The 22,093-nt window shown below is 41.0% G+C and overlaps 1 protein-coding gene across 4 annotated transcripts in view; it reads right to left on the bottom strand.

The window, feature by feature from the left end:
* Window positions 1-22,093, bottom strand: part of Cdon (cell adhesion associated, oncogene regulated) — an 85,274-nt gene that overhangs the window by 3,218 nt on the left and 59,963 nt on the right. For all 4 annotated transcript variants that reach the window (XM_051197063.1, XM_051197067.1, XM_051197062.1 and 1 more), the window contains exons 15-18: window positions 18,400-18,522; window positions 14,708-14,929; window positions 12,653-12,933; window positions 10,163-10,242 (exon numbers count right to left, since the gene is read on the bottom strand). In XM_051197063.1, coding sequence (XP_051053020.1) covers window positions 10,163-10,242; window positions 12,653-12,933; window positions 14,708-14,929; window positions 18,400-18,522 — 706 coding nt within the window. The remainder of the gene's footprint in view (window positions 1-10,162; window positions 10,243-12,652; window positions 12,934-14,707; window positions 14,930-18,399; window positions 18,523-22,093) is intronic.

Below are 22,093 nucleotides of genomic sequence, written 5' to 3'. Positions count from 1 at the left end.
CACTTTTTATTCTGAGATAAAGTCTCTCACTGAATCTGGAGTCAGGCTGGCAGCCAGCAAACCAAAGCAATCATCCTGTCTCCACTTTCCCTAGCCCTGGGGCAACACTTGCAGCTGTGTCCAGCTTTTCACATGTGTGCTAGGGATTTGAACTCAGGTCCTCATTCCTGTGTGGAGAGCACTCTTCCTTACTGGGTCATCTCCTACCCTAAACCTCAGCATGACATCTGTTCAAGTGATCTGGCCCGCATCCAACTACATGGCTAGATATAAAAGTCTTTTCTGGAAGAAAACATCTTCTGGAGTTTATACTAGTTATACGGATTACATGGAAAACATACTGCCAAGTGTTAAACAAGAATAAGATAAGCAAGTTGGGGAGGGAGAGATGGCTCAGCAGTTAAGAGCACTTGTTGCTCTTGCAGAGGACCTGTGTTCAGTTCCCAGCACCCACCCGGTGGCCCACAATCACCCATTAACATCAGTTCAAGGGGATCCGACCCCTCTTCTGACCTCTAGCAGACAGTGACAATACTGAGGTGTTGAAGGTCTCCAGGTTGAAGGAAAGTGGGTAACCACAGACAGAAGAAAGAAAATACAGACATGACCAGGTAGCAACAGAAGGACAGTGTAGATACTAACTGGCAGGAAGCATGAGAATCAACTATAAAGTCTTAGAGGATTTTTAACTATGTATGTATGTATGTATTTTTAACTATGTATATGGTTTTAACTATTGTAGCACAAAACCATATACAAAGATCACAAAACACAGGAGTAAATGGAGTTAAGCCATTATATTCTACTGTCTGAGAAGTAGGATGAATTCTTATTTACTTGTTCTGTGTGTGTGTGTGTGTGTGTGTGTGTGTGTGTGTGCGCGCGCGCGCGCACGTGCGCGCACAGATGGAATTCAGAGGACAACTTACTAGAGTTAGTTCTCGCCTTCTATTGTGTGGATTCTGGGGACTGAACTTAGGTTGCCCATTTACCTCCCAAGAGCCTTTCCTGCCAGCCTCTTGTATGAGTTCTAAATGTGCATTAGACTCCAGCTAAAGTCATAAAGCCCAGTGCTAAGCACAGAGTAAATGATGCACAGTAGGGCTTAAAATGTAAAATAAACAAACAATGCTTACCATCAGACATTGGGCTTTTGTGTCCACCTTTTCTCAAGCAGGTAAGTAAGCTCTTAAGGAACAGCAGTGGGCTCATCAGAAGTTGCTGTTCACAGTCTATGTCTCAAGTGAGGTGAGACACATTCACTAAAGCAGGAGACCCTGGCATACCTACCCTTTGGCTGTTTGCACATGGTACTAACTGTCCAACTGTGTTCAGTAGATAGCTATTTTGTTGGCTAGATATTTTTACTACTATCTGTTGACTTCAGAGTTGTCTAGAGGTCAGGCAATGACTGTCCTCAATGTCACAGGACAGCTAAGGATAATAAGACAAAAAGCCACAGCCAGGCCCTTGATCTTGTCAGTGTTACAGGTGCTAAGTGACCCTCCCCAGGACCTAACGTAATGACAGGTGGCAGGAGGCAGAGCTTAGAGGATACAGAAGGACCAGAAAGAGAGGTTCATTTTAAAAAGAGGTCAAATTAGGCTGAGGGAAAAAGAAAAGCCATGCTTGCCACAATCTGAAAAAAACAAGGCAGTTCCCTATAAATAAACATTACAAATGTGAATTAATTCACAGAGTCAATGTGAATTCGTTGAATTATGCTGAAGTAACAAAATGCCAGGGACTCACCAGACAGTGAGAGGCCTTCTTCCTTCCCTTTGGCTTCCTCTTTCCTGTGATCTTCTTTAATTTAAAGCTGGTTGTAGATGGAGTTTCTGAGTGAAGTCTAAGGGTTTTGCAATACCATGATTTCTAAAGGACTTGCCAGAGTGACACGAAGTTACATTCACAGGGCAGGACCAGGATTTAGTAAGACGGAAGAGCAAGGGCCAGCTTTTCCAGGGATAGTCATCGATGTTAATGTGTCAAGCACATATTAAACAGGCATTTAATGACGAGATTCTTAGCAGGAGAAAGTGCAATTTCCTTTTACTTATTCTTTTAGCATCTGCGTTTCAGGTAAGTAGACCAGGAAATCACAAACTCCATCCTGAATTCTGCCTCTCCTTCATCAGATGGGGTGGAAAATAATATAATTTACAACTGTAAAGTAGCTACAACCCAGATTTCACAATGGTAAGCCACATAGATTTAAAATTTTCTAGTACATCAAATCTTAACTCAGACTCGGCAATGAACCACTTAGCAAACCAAATGTAAGCAATTCCATCACCTTTCCTTTAGTGTACTTCCAGATGTCTGTGTGCCCACACAAAAAGCATATGGGCCGTAGAGGGGTATGACCTCTGCCAAATGTGACCAGGCAGGGACTGAGGAGGCCAGTCTGTCGCTGATAGTAGCTGTGAATACCTGAGAGACCAAATCTCCCCGGGGTGAAAAAGACTCTTAAAAGGCACTCTGGAGTTCACACAACTCAGTAACTTTGCAGTCTGAGGCTGCACAGCCTACAAATATAGTGCTGGAGGCTGTGGAGCTGATGTTTCTGCAGAGCTGTCTCCAGCCCCATGAAACCCCATCTCTTAATGTTATCAACACCAAGTAAATGGAACTCTGAGCATCTGGTCATATGCAAAGTCTGGGTCATTCTGTAAGCGCCCAGGTGATCTAGGACTTGTCAGTTTACAAGACAGCCTTTTCATCTGTCTGTGGGTTTAGGAGAAAGAAAAATGGCTATTTCAGGAATCACAGAAACAATAAAATACCCTGTAGCCAGCAATCTGAACAGCACACATGGAATGAAAAGGAGGAACTGAATAGTAGTATAAGTTTGCATCTGGGACACAAGGAGTGTTAATAGTTGATTAAACTTAATTTGGCTATTTCTGTAAAACTATACAAAACAAACATTTCCTAAAGAAGTATTTTACTTCTGATTATATGGCTGAATATAATCAGGCATAATTATGACAATTACTTTGATCAGATGACAGGACAAGTTTTACATGAAGCCCTTTCCCAACTTTTGGTTGTGAGCCTAGCCTTTAAAGGCTGAGCCATCCCGGGAGTTCTTTCCCAATGTTTTTGCAAGACTGGAGATTACATGGTAGGCAAGTCAGCCAGGCTCTCTCTCTTGATTATCCTTGAAGGAAAGGAGTAAGGACCCATGAATCCCTTGAACATTCAACATTTACTTTCACACATGTGCTCTGAAGACTTCTGCAATAATATCTTGATGATGGGTTTGTTTTATACTTAGTTCTCTGTAGTGAGATATTACTTTGTCTGTACCTGTGGCACAGACCACACCCATTGGGGGTGGGGACGGGGGCGGACGTTACCTGGGGGAATGAAGTCTGAGGGGGGGTCCTGGGGGCGCTCTTGCTTGCAGCACAGGGACAAGAGAACATTCGGAGGCATGCTTGGGACCAGGAACCTGCTAGTGTTCATCTATCTATGTTGTAAGTTATAAACATCTATTTGGCCTATTTGTTTTTCCTAATCCTTATTAAAACTTAATATCTAGTGTTTCCTCCTGTCTAGTTCTCTTATTTGCTGTTCTAATCCTTGATTGTGGGAGCAGATGAGTTGCTAAGCAACAGAACTCTAATAACCTTCCTCCAGGGCCATGATGGTCCTTCATCCTCAGTGTCTACATTGTTGGATACTGTGATGACCCCAGCATCATGGTGGGACTTTCCTTTAGCAGTTAATTTATCACTTACTTTTATAAGAAAGGTGACAATAAGTGCTGGGAGATAGTAAATGATGGAGTACATTAATGAACAAGGAAAACAGACCCACAAACAGCTTTGAATTTAAAGACCAAAAGCCATGATATCAGGCCCTCAGTCTCCACAGTAGAAGAGGTTAAGTTGGGGAGACATACAACCTTTCCAAAGGGAAGGTATCAAGCAATTAGAGATGTATCAGTGGTTAAGAACACTGCTGTTGTTCCATTCCCAGCATCAAATCAGGTAGCTCACATCTGCCTGTAACTCCAGCTCTAGGCAATCCAACACCCTCTTCTGGCTTCCAAAGAAATACGTGGTAAACATTCACAAAGACATTTATGCATGAATAAAACACAATAAAAGCAAATCTTAAAAAAAATAAGATTATATTTTCTCCTCAAAGTGGACAGATTATGATAAGTAAAGGAAAAGCTGAATCTCGGACTTTGTGCGTTCTTCTTTTGGTGTTATGGATAGTTCTGAAGTTGCTAAGTGGTCAGAAATAGGAGAAGGATTGGGTCATGAAAAAATTACCTGCTAAGAGGAAGAGTTTAGGTATGCTAGACAATTAACAACCACTTGGGTCCATCAAACCCTCACCAGAGACTCCTACTATAACTTAATAGCCTCACTTCATCTCTGCATCGAATTTCATCCAAGCACATCTGACATCAGTTGTGGAAGGGTACTTCCAGACCAAGAACTCACAGACATTTAAGATTATCACTACACAAAAACTTGGCAGCCATCTGCAATATCTGATTTTCTAGGCATTATCCCCAGTGGCTATCTTCCTCTTGATTATCAGCCATTCAGCCAGGACTTCTTTTTTTTTTTTTTTTCCCCCAGATGAATTATAGACATTTTTCCATGCTGATTTTTACTTCCTGCCCATTTCCAGTCTCTCTAGGACCCTTAAAGTTAATCTTTCATTCTTTCCTGATGGGACCTCTAGTCACTCATCTGTGAATTTCATCAGTGTCTTCTCTACTCTTACAAATTGTCAAGACTGATGGCAAATGGGCCCAATTTAATGTCGATTCCGTCCCATTAAACTAGCCGAGCAACTAACAAACCACATTTGATTGCATATCCAGAGCTGTTCTGTTCTGTCTGAATTGAGGAGAAGAGAAAGGCAAGAAAGAATTTGATTTATATGATTACAATCCGTTTAACTCTTGAAATGCTGAGGAGCACGATGGTTTCTCAATTATGTCTTTAGTAGAGGGGACCAGATGCCTGGAGGTTGCATTTAGCAGGTCTCTAAAGAGAATGCAGGAGGACTGTCATTTATATGCCACAGAGCCCACAGATGGATAGGGTGTCTTCCCTCTTCTTCCATTTCTGTTGTTTGTTTGTTTGTTTGATACAGGGTTTCTCTGTTTAGCCTTAGCTGTCCTGGAACTCACTAAGTTCCTTCAAGTTGTCTTCAAACTCACAGAGATTTTCCTGCCTCTGCCTATGAGTGCTGGGATTAAAAGAATGTGTCACTATACATGGTTTATTCCCAATTTTTTCATTTTAGTACCCCAGTTATGTCAACAGTGTCAATCTTGCTCCCCTGAGTTAATGCTAAAGTGGAGGGATGATAAAAGGGAGTTATTAAGGGTTAGCAACAGCCAGTTTCTTAAAAGGCCTGCTCTAAGAAATGCATTTGGGTTTTAAACCTCAGAAGGCACAGGAAACAGAGGAGCAAGTAGCAGGGTGGGTGAGATACTGCAGAGAGGCTCTAAATGAGCTCTTAGGCACCTGTGGAAAAGCATTCCAGGGCTAACCCTAGATGTCCTAAAGCACACTGCTGGGCAAAGAGCTCATTGTCAATGCTGCTTCCTAGGGAGACGACTGCACCTGGTGTCTGGGATGCAGCCTTTCCCCAGAATCTTCAACAAACTAGTGTCATTAATTATTAATATGATCTCATGCCCACTCTGCCCCTCACTTATTTCCCAAACCGTGCCTACAGTGTTCTTTATGACCACAGTCCTAGCTGGTGATGAGCTGCTTAAAATCTTTCACTAACCTGCTGTGGCTCTGGATGACATGGTTTCATTAACCTTTTGCCTCTGACCCTTTCTTTGAGCAGTTTCCAGGAACTTCTACCTTCCTTAAATTATGTGGGGGATTTGGGCATCCTGACTTAGGGATTCCACATAAATAGTACCCTCTGCCTGGAAAGCTTCAAACCTAGCCTGTCCCTTTAACCTCATTTTATAAATTTCTTTATCGTTAGCAAAATGCTGTCTACTTAGGAGCTCTGATATCTCCTAATATTTTCCTTTCAGGGGACATAGTTTTAACTATATATTCATCTTTATGTTGCCACTTTGAAAAACACCAGACCATGAGCTGCATGTAGGCAGTGGGGAGCCTGTTTGCTCAGTCCTGTACCACCCCCACATCTCTGGCTCACCGCAGACCCACAGCAAATGTCTGCTGAATGAACACAGCTTCTTCTTGCTTTCTCACTATCCTTCCCTCATTTCTATTATTTGAAGATATTACCAAGGCAGTGAGCAAATAATAATAATAATGAACATCTTATTTTAAAAATGAGTAATTGAATTCCAAAATAAATGAAATCAAATCAACAGCTCCAGTAATGGGTGGGTTAAAATGAACCAGTCAAGGCTGTTATCTCCTTTGAAAATATCAAACTGCAACTATAGGTGCAGCTGGGAAAATTTTGAAACAGATGCTACTACATCTGTATTGCAGTCCCAGTATCTCTACCCAAACAACAGTATCCTCACCTTTCTCCCTGGATCAGCAATGGCTGCTACTAGACCCTGAAACACCTGAAACCAAATTCATCATTTTTCCTCAATGTATTACTTTATTATGTTGCTTATTTCTATTACCATCACCCCAACAGTTACCAACCAGGTCATTCACATGTGAATATGTCTACATATTTAGGACCTTCCTTTTTAAACTTTTTAAAAATTTAATTTAAAAAAATCATTTGTCCTTGTATGAATGTGAATCATTTGGGTATATGCCTAAGAATGGAATTACTGGACCTTGAGGTAGACTGATTCCCATTTTCCTGAGGAGCGGCCATACTGATTTCCAAAGTGGCTATACAAGATTGCACTCCCACCAGCAGTGGAGGAGTGTTCCCCTTTCTCCACATCCTCTCCAGCATAAACTCTCTTTGGTGTTTTTGATTTTAGCCATTCTGACCGGAGTAAGATGGTATCTCAGAGTTGTTTTGATTTGCATTTCCCTCATGGCTAAGGATGTTGAGCACTTTCTTAAATGTCTATCAGCCATTTTAGATTTCCTCTATTGAAAATCTATTTAGCTCTGTACCCCTCAAAAGCTTCTCATGAATTAAGATACAACTTGCACTATGCTTCCTTCTGCTCTAACACATACCCTGTTGTATTTTACATTATAGAATCAAAGGTTTGCTTCTGTTATTTAAACATAAGACTATAAGATGCAAACTGCTGCTGTTGCTGCTGGTGTGTGTGTGTGTGTGTGTGTGTGTGTGTGTGTGTGTGTGTATTGCCCCAAACAAGTGGGTTTTCATTCAGGGAGAACATTTAAGGCAGGGAAAAACACAGCTGAAGGGTATTCACCTGTTTCCAAACAACAGTGAAACAAACTTGCAGAAAGTTGTTACCCTCAAAATTAACAGAAATACAATTATAATTTATAATAAAACCACCTACAAATGGTCAAACTGAAGTTGGCAGAGGTCATTTAAATTCTTTTTAAAAAATGAGATCTAAGCTGTAAGGAAGGGAGGAAAGGAAGGGGGAACCAGTAAAGAGGGCAGGGAGAATGGGAGGAAGGGATCTATTTTGGGCACTGAGACGGAATCATATCAAGACATTTTATTAAACTCTACATTGAACTGTGTTCAGATCAGTCTTCTACTATTTAGAATATTCCTTCAATTTTCAGATAAGGATGTTAACTTTGATACTATCTATGTAAATTTCCCAAGATCCCAAGTTTAAGCAGAGGCAAGGCACAGGACTACTTAGACCAAACATCCCCTCATCACAACACTGTAATAGTCAAGATCTTTGTCTGTCGACCACAAGAACCACAAAAGGACAACCCAAGGCATTAAAACCTCTGGTTACCACTTGTTAAATTAACCCACCTGATTACTGCCAGCCTCATGAACTTTCTCCTCCTCCTCGGTAGTTTTTGGAGACACAGTCTTGCTCTGCAGCCCACCTCAATCTTTTAAGGGCTGGGGTTACTGGCAAGACCTACCACACCTACATTTACAAATTCCTCCCCATGTTTTCTTAACAAACTGTGACGATTGTGACAAACTGAACAAAACTATGGCTTTGATATATGCACATTTTCAAAATGAGTGTCTCAGAATTGAAACATGAAGTTCTTAGTACACAAACTAGGCAGATAGCTCTCACTAATATATAAGCCTTTACAAGTTAAGTAACAAAAAGTAGCAACGATTTATTGCTCTGTTCTGAGAACTGCTAAAACAGTGTACTATTTGTTTTCTGAGATGGGTTTCACTATGTAGTCCAGGCTTGCTGCTTTCATTCCAGCCAAACAACACAGCTCACCTGCCTTCAAAGGATACACTTTTGATTGCACGGCTGGCTAGGTCTTTTTAGTGCCACCAATTCCCAGGGATAACTCTTAAACCTTTTACTTCATTTAAAAGCAACAAATCAAACCCTTCTTGACAACGCAGGATCCAAACTCAAGCTACACTCTAGCTATCTAATGTACCAAGTTTTCCAGTTGTAGAATTACTCCCAATTTTTGGGATGACAGGTCACTGAGATTATAGAGATGTACCACCATGCCTGTTTCCTGTGTCAAGACTTAAACATACATATTATTCTACATAATTTTATCTTATTTGAACTATTGTACATATAACTTTTACAGTTTAAAAAATGTAAATTTAAAAAAGCAAGGTTTGGGCTGGGGAGATAGCCATTCAAGTATGAGAGCCTGATGTCAAGCTCCACTCCAATCCTGGTCTAATGTACATGTTTGTAATCCCAGTTCTGGGAAGGTAGAGAGGGCAGATCCTCAGGCTTGGGAGCCAGCATAGACTATTTGATGCGCTCCTGGCCAATGAGAGATCTTTTCTCAAATAACAAGGTAGAACTAAGGAATAACATCTGAAGTCATCTTTTAGGCTACACACACACACACACACACACACACACACACACACACACACACACACACACACACACGTGCGCGCGCGCGCGCGTCATATTTTGTTTGTAATCTAACAAATAAAGCTTACCTGAAGATCAGAGTACAGAGCTAGCTAGTTAGCCATACACCTAGTTAAAAGGTAAGCCACTAGTTAGCCATAGAGGACAGGCAGTGGTGGCCATACCTTTAATCCCAGCACTCAGGAGACTGGCAGATGGATCTCTGTGAGTTCAAGGCCACCTGGGCTACATGAGAGTAAATCAGTTTAAAAGAGAAACAGAGCTCACATCTTTGATCCCAGCACTTGGGATGACACATGTCTAATCCCAGCACTAGAGAGGAATATAAAGCAGGAGCTCAGTGCAGTCTTAGGGCAGTCTGAGGTTTGGTAGAGAGCATTGCAGTCACTTGGAAGACAGGATTGCTCCTTTGGTCTGAGCCTTGGTAGAGGTAACAACTCTAGCGGCTTGGCTGTTTTGCTTTTCTTATCTTCAGCTTGAACCCCAATATCTGTCTCTGGGTTTTTATTATTTGTGCTATATACACGTGTGCCAATGATCATGTACACACACACACACACACGTACGCACACATGCGCGTGTGGGTATACATATGCAAAATGTCTTGTGGTTTTTGTGTTGTTGTGAGACAGGGTCTCTCTATGTAGTCTGGCTGACCTGGAACTTACTGTGTAGACCAGGCTAGCCTCAAACTCACAAAGATCACCTGCTTCTCTGCCTGCTAAGTGCTGGGACTAAGGCATAGACTACCACAACCCAAGTAAAAATTTTCTTCTTAAGTATCTTAAGAGTTTAAGAATTAAAGGAAAAGGAGAAAAGAAAGGTAACCCTGCATAATCAAATAGGAAAATTCCAGCAATATTATTGTGGAAAAACTAGCCTATAGATAGGAGATGCTTTTATTTATTTAGTACTTAAGCAGGACCAACTGTGTTTATCCTCATCCCAGCTCAAACATGAAAGTAAGAAATGAGAAAAGACAAAAATGTATATAGAGAAGAACTCTGCCCTTCAACAACACTCTGTTGAGAAAAAAAGCTTTTAGCATTGTCACTAAATGTCTAAAGAAACTGAGGCACAGAAAGGTAAAAATTACAAAGTTGGGGGTAAAATTAACAGCCTTAAACTGTGGATGGTGAAGTTTTGTGTTAAGGAAAACAAGGAGGTAGCAGAGAATGTGTTGGTCACAGGAATGTGGCTGGACACACACTAACATACCTATTGTTGTTCCGGCAATTCCGACAATTAATGCATTCCAGTGGGTCAATCTGAGGGACTGCTGTGTACATTCCTCCGCCCTGGTCAGGACAACATTCAAGGAGAAAGAAAAGAAGAAGCTGAAGGGGCCAGAGACCATTTGTTAAATAATCACAAGTACATATCAGTAACAAATGGGTGTGTAGTGTATTTACACACACTGCCTGAGCAATGTAACACTTTCTACTTATTCACAAGTGAGCCCTGCACAATGTTACACTTTACCCCTAACTCTGAACTGCCACATTCTTCCAGATATTTCTGTACTGGAAAAAAAGCAAATAAATGGAGGGAGGTTAGTCACTTCCTTTTAGTATTTCAAATTTATGGCTTAAAATATACTATACATCATGAGCACCTCCTCATGTTTTCTTTTCTAGCAATCATGGGAAAAGCTTATGTGATGCCAGTTCGAGAGACAGGGTGTAAACTCTGTTTGAATGATGTCACAAGATCAACCCATCTTCATTTTCCTGTAATTATTTCACTTAGGTCTGTTCACTTGACTGCACTGTTTTAAAATGTCATATTTTTCCAGATGGAGTAGACTCTCAGCCAGCAATGACTTGGAGGGAATATTAATATTTTGATGTTGCTTTTGGCGGAAACTGCTCAGCAATTAAGGAAAATGCCCAGATTAACACATACCTCATTGTAAAATGTTCATTTGACATACAGAATGGCAAACAGGAAGTTAAAGATTGACTGGCCTTAGAATCAGAGCTCTGCTTTCTGGAAAAAAACAGCAGAACTGAATCTGAAGGGTGGGGGAGGTTGTCACAGAGCACTCAAACCTCAAGCAAGCCTTCAAGGTGTTCAAAGGGTTCAGGCAATTGCTTTTGCTAGAACATTTTCCATTTCATTTATCTTATAATAACAGCCAAGCAAACCAAAACTAGAAATTTCTCTCTATAACCCCGATCCACCTAACAACAGGAACGATGAAGAAAACAGAGGAAGAACAACCATAGACCACATTCAGTTCATGTGGACAAACTCCAGGAGTAGAGAAAAATGGTATCGTTGATAAGAACTGTTGAATTTATTAAAGTCAAGTCAGTGGTCACACTGACGCCTGGCAGACATCATTTAAATGGCAAGTGGGTTCTGCAAACCCAGCGTTCTGTGTTGGAAGCATCAGCCATAGGGTTCCTTCTCACAGAAACGGCCCGTGCTGTTCGGAGCAGAACGCTTTCTCCATCAGCTTTCTCCACTCCTTGGCTGAGGCAAAGAAGGAGTGGACTGAGAATGGAGACAAGCCATGGCTCGCTCCAAAGAATAACGAACTTATTATCTCTCGGTAGTGAAAAACTTTGTAGAATGTACAAAAATTCAGTCTCACAAAAACCATAGGATTTTTAGCTTTATGATACAAACGTACCTTACAGTTTTTGTTTCGATATCTTTACTAAAATGAAGGTGAAAAAAGAAAACTTTTCTAGATTGCAGCAAATGTCTTTGCAATCAGAATAATAGTAAAAACTAAACAAATATGACCAACTAAACAAACTATCTGATTAAAAGATAATATGGATGCACCGCCAGAAATATAATAAATCAAAGTCCCTCATACACAAACCCTTTTAAGAAAAATTATCTTAACTGTGCCAGTCAGTCATTCTAGTCCCACTGGAAAAAACAAAACTATATTACCTCACAAATAAGGAAGTTTTAAGGGTTTGCAACTGAATTTCTTGTTGCTAAAAATGCTAATATTCTAAAATCCAGAAGGTTTACATGATACAAAGTTAAAAGAAAAAAAATACTGGGTAAAACAAACTCATGATGTGTCAGGAGTCATAACCTGGCACCCTGTGGGAACCCTTTACATGTTCTTCATAAAGCTGGGGGTGTTGGTCATCCAAGAAGCAATCCCTGCAACAGCAGAGGTCCAGGTTCCCTCTCTAACATGGAACAAAGAAAATCTGAGTGATGTGCTAGCACTGGGTGATTTCTACCTGAATTTACAAGTGTACTGAAAGGTCAAAAAGTTCACCAGGACTAGGACCTGCACTGTGCACGACAAGAGCAGGTATAGAGCTGGAACCCCTTCTTCAGCGGGGAGCAGCTGCCACCAGCCCCTTCCACTGGGGCATCCCAATGTGCTACAGAACATCCCAGACTTAACAGCATTTGAGTTCTCAGACTCAGCTCCAAGTAAGTCAAATGTGAACCATCTGGTCTTTGCTCATCGGCATTTTCCACTTTGTCTCAAGAATGACTCCCAATGTGCTCTTTCCTGCATTCCACTCTGTGGTAAATAATTTAAAGCTAGACCAAGCTGACGAATACAGCTATTGCTGATGACAGAAAACTGGTGAAGACTGCTGGTAACATATTCCATGCCCACATCTATGACTTACAAGGAACCTAGAGTAAAATATGTCAAGTGATCGCCAGTCCCTGCAGTGGAGGCCCTGAGCAGGTATCATTTATAATGAGGTCTCTTACATTCACTAGATGGTGAGGACGCTCAAACTCCACACGTGTCCTGGTTAGTGAGTTTGTGTGTGCGGAATAAAGCCCTCCGTTTATGCTTCCGTTCAGGACTCCATTGACTCCATTGGGGACTTTATGGTGCAGATGAGAACAGCCATTGCTGAGGCTGCCTTTGCTGAGGAAGCCTCCGTGAACACTCCCATTGATCCGGGCTGTTCCTGAGAGAGTGGCATACTCTACCATCTGCCCATTAATCTCGGACCCTTGATAGAGATATCCTGGGGGATCATATTCTGTTGAAAAGAATAAACAAGCCCAGAAGGAAAATCGTCAGGTATTGAAGGAAAAGAAATTCTATTAATGACATCACTAAGACACTACAAACAAGACTTAACATAAAACGTGCTAAACTGTTCACACAAGCTTTGCTAAAGTTGCTTCATTTACTTCTTTAGAGTACAGAGTAGCTTGGAACGTTGAATTAACTCAGACTCTCTTAATAGATGGAAAACTTTATCAGGGAGAAATTACTCCCAAGGAAACAATGTGCAAAAGGAAATCATCCAAGTGATGGCAACGGTTAAGTGGGAGGGCTTCAAGTCCCACACACTTCAGAGAGCTGAAACAATTGTCAGAATGCTGAGAAAAACAACAGTTTAAACAGCAGTAAGCAGCACTTTCAGGGGGAAAAAAGATGGCACATGTCCACTTAGTGGCTGTTCAATAGCTCCTCCTGTCACTGTGCAGGCTGAGGGTGTGAGGTATTAAAGGCAAAAAGGCGATATTAAAAGTGCAAAGGCAAATTCTGATTTTCAGAGGCACAGCTGCCAGATACATTTAGAAAAAGCGAAGATATTCCTAAGAGTCCTCGTGGCAAAACTATAGGGATCTGGTGCCAGGTTCCAGCTAAGTGCCCTCAAGTGTCTCCTGGTCCCGCGCTTTCCCTACAGGTGCACAGCACTCCTGTGCAAGGTATCTATGCTCCTTCAGAGCAGGCCTGATTATCTTACTTATTGGTCTCCATTGCTTAGCAGTGTCTCACAGGCAGAACACAATGAGTTTCTTCTGGTGGCTTAAGTGGCTGAATAAACACTCCCATTACAATTTCCATTCTGTAAAAATATTATCATCACAATGGAAAATGGCTTCTTATCAGATCAGTCTTGCTCAGATAACCAGCACAATGCTTGACTAACTCAATACATGCACAATTTAAAGCTTTAGAACCATTTAAAATAAGGCCCAATCAAATGGTCACAAGCTTTGCAGCCTGACGACACCAGTCCAGTCATGCCTCTTTTGGAAAGCACTGATCAATCAAAAGAGATTTTTTTTTTCATGAGTTATTAAGTTATTAACTTAAGGGTGAGTATTTGACAGTGGTCCCTGGAAGTACTTATCACTATGGGTTTCCTCTTGCTTTTCTTTTATTTCCTTATTCTTAGGCCAAACTGGAGACTTTCCCTCACCAATGTCTGATAACCTTGCTTGATTTGGTTTTAGTGTTTCTAAGGACAGGGAAGGAAGGCTGTTGGTATTAAAACAGTACCATCATCAAACTTAAAAATCACACCTCTTACTTGATGCATATGGGAGACAGTATGTCACTTCAGAGTTGTTTGGGTACAGCAGTTGTGGAGGCTCGTGACACCTACCGACAGTAACTTAAAAGCTTTGCTACCTTCCTTCCCATCAGGCCATTTTCCATTCACTTGGATACATGAAGACATTTCTACAATGATTCCAAAATTGATTCTGCAAGCACTCATCCTCTTTGGTGGTCCAACAACGCCAGGCTTTCCCAGCACCAAGACAGCTATTTACTCAGAGACCTGCTTAGTTTGGGCTTTGGTGTTTATTTCTAGTGGGCAATTGAATTTGATGCTCCAGTTACTTTGGCTGGCAGCATGAACAGTTCTAAAGCCACCCCCTCTGAGTGGAGAGTGTCTAGCAGCTTTCATTCCATGGCACAAATACATAAAAGTGTTAGGAATCAATATTTATTCTGACAATATTTTTTCTACCCATCTCTAGAAAAATACAAGGAAATACTTATAAATGACTCACTCTGTATGGCATTCTGTTGGCGACTTTTCCACAAACACAGCGCAATGAAAACCATAAGAATGAGAACCATAACACCAAGCACACAGCCAACGATGAGGTACAACATGTCACTGCTCCTGGCAGGGCTGGTGGCAGGCCCCACATTCCCTCCACTTCCTGAAGAACTGGGAGGGGTACTCAAGTCTTTCATGGGATACTCCGAAGCTCCAGGAACACGTTTCACTGGATGAAATATTAAAAAAAAAAAATTAAGTCAGAGTTTATGAAATGGACTCTCAAAGGAGGTCTGGCTAGGAATGCAAGCTGGTGTGTTTACTCTCCTTACAGAGATGGTATGACCACCAATGAATCACAAAATATGAATTTCTGATCTGCCAGAGTTTTAGTCCATTAATTTATTTTTTAGCAATTCTAAGAGCCAAGAAACATACAAATTGGTTTGACCCAAACAGCTGTACGATGATCTTTTGGACTGTGCTCACAGAAAACTCCTGGGCTAAAATAAAATACTTCAACTAATGAACAGAAAACAAATAAAAAAAAAAAAAATAAATAAATAAAAGCCACCTGCCCCCCCAAAAAAGCACACTAAACAAAATGCATTCTGTGTGATATATTTTCCCCTGAATAAGACTTGGAGTTACTGTTTTATACTTCTATCATGTAAAAAAGGAACATTAGATAATTAACATTGAACTACTATAGCCACTATATATAATCCAAAATCCTCATGCATCCTTTAAGCTTCCCCAATGAGGTCTACTACAGTCCATGTAAACACGGTCCTCTCACCTACATCATGGGTATTCTGGGCATTTGATCACAAACACTATTTAACAACAGTGACACAAACCCCGTTCTCCCCATCTGCAAGTCACATGTTCTTATTGCTCTAATGTAATAGAAAAGTCCCACTCAATCATAAGCATAGTAGAGTGGCTCATAGCCCATTCTCTGGAGCCAGGGTTCCTAGGTTCAAACTCAGCCCTGTGACTCGCATCACTTTACCTCTACAAACCTGTTCTGTGTTCAGAAAATGGAGCCATCTTAAGTCTGTAATGAAAGGGGCTATGGTCTGAATTCTACTCATGTAGAAATTTAACCACCATGACAACAACATTAAAAAGTGAAATTGGCAATTAGGTAGTAAGGACATTATCCCCACCAATGGATCAGCATCATTATTACAAGAGTGGTTGGTCATAAGAAAATGGGTTTAATGTGAACCCTTTTTGTCTGCTCTCAGTCACTTACTCTTCTACCCAACTATGACATGGGACTGGAGGCCCTTGCCAGACTATTAGCGTTATGTTCTGACTTCCCAGCCTCCAGTCAATAGACTCCTACTGGCTGTAAGCTACAACTGATAGTGAGGGGTGCTATTCTGAACACAGCCACATGACCATAAAAATGCATTATGATACTGTCTCAGTCTCTTCCTTCTTTGCAGTGCTGGGAATGGGGCACACCACTTGGTCCATGCTAAGCAGATGCCTTCTCTCTGAGCTACAATCCTATACCAGTATTGTTTCCTCTTGTGCCCAGTAAGATGTATATACATAATTTTGTGTGTAATATATATACACATGAGTGTTCAGATGCCCTTAGAAGCCAGAACAGCATTGAACCCTCTGAAGTTAGAGTGCACATGTGAAGCACCCAACATAGGTGCTGGGAACAACTGTTGTGCTCTGCAAGAACAGCCACCTCTCCTGCCCTGCCTGGCAAGATCGTAAAGAAATGGTATCCTGCATTTGATTATTCTGAGTATCACGGTACTCTAGAAACAAGCAAGAAATCCTCCTGAATGCATCCCAGTGCCTGCTTCAAAGAGGTACTCAGATATATAGGAACCAAACATAATTCAAGACAAGGTCCAGGTGGACAGAGGACTAGTGTGGATTTAATGGGAGAGTTTTTCAGCAGAAAGACACGTGATTGAGAATTTATAAGAAAGAACTAAGCCTGGCTTTGCAAATCAATCTTGAGTCTTTGTATCCTTGCTTTATTCATTTCCTCATCATCAAATAAAAATAACTGTAGCAAACACTGATGACTAGCCTGAGTATTCAACAACTTCCTTCTTCCATGCTACCTAAGCCTTCTTAAATAAGTCCCTTCTTAAGGACTAGGGATATAGCATAACACAAAGCCCTGGGTTTGAGCCCAACAACATATAAACTGAATTCTCAGTATTCAGGAAGAAAGGTCTGAAGTTCAAGGCTACATAGGGAGTTCATGGCTAATCTGGGATACATAAGACTGTGTAAAATAATGATGATAAACTTTTTAATAATAATAATAACAATAATGATGATGATGATAGCAAACTTTTTAAAAATAGGCATTATACCAGGCAGTGGTGGCACACGCCTTTAATTCCAGCACTCAGGAGGCAGAGGCAGGCAGATCTCTGTGAGTTCAAGGCCAGCCTGGTCTACAGAGCAAGTTCCAGGACAGCCTCCAAAGCTACAAAGAAACCCAGTCTCAAAATAAATAAATGAATAAATAAATAAATATTAAGTAAGTAAGTAAGTAAGTAAATAAATAAATAAATAAAGGCATTACTAGATCTCAGCATGCTTACATGACTACATGAAAAGTCAGATCCCTGGCTGGCTATGTGTAGACTCAAGGCACCCAGGAGAAGGCAAAGAGGAAAGAGAAGACCCAGGACTTCCTAAATGACCTCAGAGCTGCTTCCCTACATCTCACTAAGCAATGGGAGATGCCCGGCAGAGATGTTAGTATTACAGACAATTAAGAAAGCCCTAAGGAGGTATATAGACTTTTTCTTCTGTTTTATGAACATCCAGATTAACCATTTCATCTCTTCCCATGTGGTGCCTCCTCCTTTTAAAGATCCTTTTATAGTCAGTCTCTGTGTGTAGGCAGAGTTGAGTATGAGAGTTTTGAATTTGTGGCTGCTATCTTAAACTTAATACAACACATACTTAAACATGTAGTTAGTATCTGTCATTCAATAAACTGCTTTAAGCAGATTGCTGTGGCTTGAGTGTATCCCTGAGTCTTGGCCCCAGTGTGGCCATGTTCAGAGGCAGTGGAACCTTAAAGAGGCCTAGAGGGGAATCCGGGTACCAACTCAGCAGGGAACTGCTTAAGTCCTTGTGAGGTCCTAGTTAGTTCTCATGAGAGTACGGTTACAAAAGAACAGGTGTGGCCCCCATCTGGCCTTCCTGTCATTGTGACACCATCTGTCACCTCTCACAGAGCTGAACTGATACTAGCTGGCATCATGCTCTTGACCTGAAGAGCTGTGAGCTAAACAATCCTCCTCTTTCCTTAAAGTCCTCAGCCTCAGCCATTACGTTTTCATAACTGTAACACAGGTGTAGTACAATTCCTTAATCTTCTATAGTTTTATTGATAGTTCAATTTTCATAGAAAGTAGCAAACATTTGTGCTCTATGGAGAATATGAAAAAAAGAAGTGATTTATATATGGTCACACAGAAAGCAATGGGCACTACTAATGCTTATGTAGACAATGTTTTAGATAAGCGCTCTAGCCAGCACAATGGACTTCTATGGGGTAGTCTAATGCATACACCTAGAAACTGGTCCAAGGTAGAAATTTCACACAGAAATATACCAATAATTTTAAGATGGGATCTAGAGTTTGGGATCCCAGTACTGGCCGGGGAGGAACACAAACTTCCACACCTGTCCTACCTTTAGTCTCGCAGATCATCACGTTGCTGAACTCACTCTCTCCACCTTCATTAAAGCACTGCATCTTAATGTCATAAGAGGTTTCTGGCTGCAGGTGACCAATCGTGTGCCACTGCTTTGAACCTAGAGAAGAGACAGGAGAGGCAAGCTGTAGACACCACATAGCCTTGATGACACCAATGTGCTTATTCGGTGTTTGCAGAATGAGATTTATCAGCACCACTCACCATTTCACACAGCTTGCGAGATAAAAACACCCTTCACGTGAGCATGTTTTACTGCATCATGGATGAAGAGCATTGCTACTAAGTGGCATGTAAAATAGGCAAAGAGATAAACTCAGTTAAAGGGTATCTGGTGTGTTTGTAGCAATACTGGTTTTTATTTAAAAATGAGTGGCAAGTCTTTAATAAAAAAACATGCATAGGAGAAAAAAACATGTCAAATCCTCATTTTACCCCAGCAAGTCTGGCTACTATGCCTGCCCACTAAAAAGCCACAGTACAAACGAGATACCAAACAGTGGATACATGTCGCTGGGGTGACCAGTTGCAGGAAAGGCGTTCACGGAACTCTCGTCCATTGCCATGGACACAAGGCAAACTGCTGTGGGAACCCTCAACCACTGCGCCCAAGGCTTCTGTCCTTTTGAGTGGGAGCCTCAGAACTGCATAAGTGTCTCCTCTATTAGGATTGTGTTATCTGTGGAGTGCAGCCAACATTTCATTTAGAAACACTCCCAAACTGCGCACTCCAGTGTAAATCACACTGATTTCACATTAATAGATCTGTGACAAACTTTCATAAACAGGGACACTTTTGCCAGATTTAATTAACTCTTCAAGTACTCTTAATCCCATTTAGAAATTGACTCTTCCAACTGTTTCCAGTGTTTCCTAGAAATTCCAGCATATCACCAACGGATTAAAGAATTAATTAAAGGGATAGGGGAAAAAAAAAAAAAAACTACAAATCTGCTTGTCCAACAGGACCAGTATCACAGGCTCCTTTCTAATTCAACACAGACAAAAACATTTCAGCCCCTTTGCAAGTCATCACACAAAACCCCCTCATGTACACAGGCTTACATTTTACAGGGGAGAAAATCAGCTTGTCTAAGATCAAGTGTCTCTGCTCTGGGAGTGGGTTCTAGACTTCACTTACATTTGTAAAGAGATCTCCTCCACCCAATTTTTTTTCCTTTTTTTTTAAACAAGAAACTGGTTGAAGCTGGAATGGGCCTATTTCTAAAATATAAAAATCCCCCTTAAGACTATTTCTCACTCTAGCTTTTGGCCTTTCCTGGCTCTATACCCTCTAGACCAGGGCACTCCCTCCTTAGAACTAGTAGTGGGGTTAAGCTTCTGACCGGGTTTTAGGAAAAAACAGCTACAAGATAAACCTTAGATTTGTGTTTCACTGTGGTGCCCAATCTTTTCAATAGGAAAAACCATAGGTTGGCAAACAGAGCGAATTTTTATCTTTGGCAAGACAGCTATGTGAACTACTGTGTCTAAACCAAACAATGAGTGTACACCCTCTGCTAAGCCTCAGGGTTCGATGACTAAGGAACACAGTGAGCGTTACACACTGACTTATCTGGAACTCCTCTTAACAAGACAAAATAACTCCACACAAAAACTCTGGCAGTCTGAGAACATTTGTAGTTCATCTAAACGTGGCAAAGAATTTAGAAGATAATGTAAGAAACACAAGTGCTAGCTGGGCATTGGTGGTGCACGCCTTTAGTCCCAGCACTCGGGAGGAAGAGGTAGGCGGATCTCTGAGTTCAAGGCCAGCCTGGTCTACAGAGCTAGTTCCAGGACAGGCTCCAAAGCAGTTCTGTCCCAAAAAAATAAATAAATAAATAAAATAAAAAATAAAAAAAAAAAATAAAGAAAGAAAGAAAGGAAGGAAGGAAGGAAGAAAGAAAGAAAGGAACACAAGCAGTCTTGTTGTAGTCTTTATAATTGATTTCCTGGTGGATGGGGAGAAAATTTTTGGATCAATATACACATAAGTAACCAAAATCTCTAAAGAAAAATTTAAGTACATACTTTAAGTGAGCATTTTGTTCCTGGATTTGGGAGAATAGACCAATAGCTCCAAGTGCCACAGAAAGAATTCCAAATGAATAAACTTGAAAATAAGGAGTAAGCAAATTACACAGCACAGTGGATCCCACTTAAACATCTAACTGCTCAGTGTGCTACATTTATAAACAAGCTTGCCGAGAACCAGGAGGACCTCATCTGTGAGCACTGCTAGACACGAATTGCCACCAAACTCCCATGTCCCAAGCTCACATTCAGATCACAGAGGTTTGCAAACGTTCAAAGATTCCTCTGAAGAGCACAGTTTAAAAACTGTTAACCCACAGCGATTCCTAGAAAGTACATGAAGGAAGGCGAGGGAGAGGGAGAGAGACCCAGAGAGCTATTCATGCCACTTAACATTGGCTTTGTTTAGAACCCTCTTATACCAAATGTTTAACCAACGTCAAAAGTTTTAAAAATAAAAATCTGATATCCCATTCTTCTAAATCATCTAAACTAAAACAAAGACTTGGGCAGGACAAAATGCAGAAGTCATAATTATCTTACTGTTCTTCCTACACAGCCTTTTGACTGAAGGAAAGTATGCAAACCGAAGAGCTACACACAATAGTACAGCACGCTGAATGTTCACAAAGCAAGCACACCCACAGCACGGATGTCCAAGCCACCAAAGGAACACACTGGCTTCCCACTGTCTCCCACTTTGCTCCCACTTGACTTCTGAGAGTACAGGATGAGTGTGCCACTAAAAACTCCAGCAGAGAAAGAACTAACCTTTCATCCAAAATAGTCGTGTGCTGCTACCCTACTAAGTTTAAGAACCCAGACTGCAGAGATTTTATTATATTATAAAAGTAATTCCACTGGATAAATACTAAAAGAAACCCTACAGGGGCTGGAAAGATGGCTCAGCAGTCAGGAACACTTGCTCATTTTGTAGAGGACCTGGTTTTGTCCCAGCACCTACATGGCAGCTTACAACTGTCCCACAACTTTAGTTCCAGGGGATATGACTCCCTCTTCTGACCTCTGAAGGTACCAGGCACACACATAATACACACACATGCATGCAGGGAAAATATTCATACATATAAAATAAAATCTCAAAAAATGCTGTAATATTTGACATACTATAGCATACTTAAACTAATTTTTTTAAAAAAAACCTATGTATTTAATGGAAGGAAGTCATATAGTAAATTTCAGGCCTAGGGCAATTTTCTGACAAGATTTGTTTTATGTATTTATGTGTACAGGGATATATGTGTGTATATGATATAACTCGGGGCCCAGCAAATGCTAAGCACATGTTCTACCCCTGAACTTCTATACATCCAACAATGTTTCAAAAGTTCTTCCCTGTATCATTTCCTTATAACCACCCATCTCAACTGAAGCAGCTCTCTCTCCTGCATCGAGGTCTGCTGGTGTGAACACAGCTCTTATGCTGCTCTCTGTTTCCAGCACAAGCATCACCAGACACTCCAGTTCTTTTTATGGACTCCATTCACAAGACCATCAAGCCATCCAATACCAAACACACCACCATAGTAGCAACTTGGAACACAGCAGAGGGAACAAAGATCCCATGTCTAAAGGAAGTTAATATTTAGTAAGAGAAATATAATTTCAAACAC

This window comes from Phodopus roborovskii, unplaced genomic scaffold (assembly GCF_943737965.1).
Source record: "Phodopus roborovskii unplaced genomic scaffold, PHOROB, whole genome shotgun sequence".
NCBI lineage: Eukaryota > Metazoa > Chordata > Mammalia > Rodentia > Cricetidae > Phodopus > Phodopus roborovskii.
Note: the sequence above shows the minus strand (reverse complement) of the source record. Positions and strands in the feature narration are given on the sequence as shown.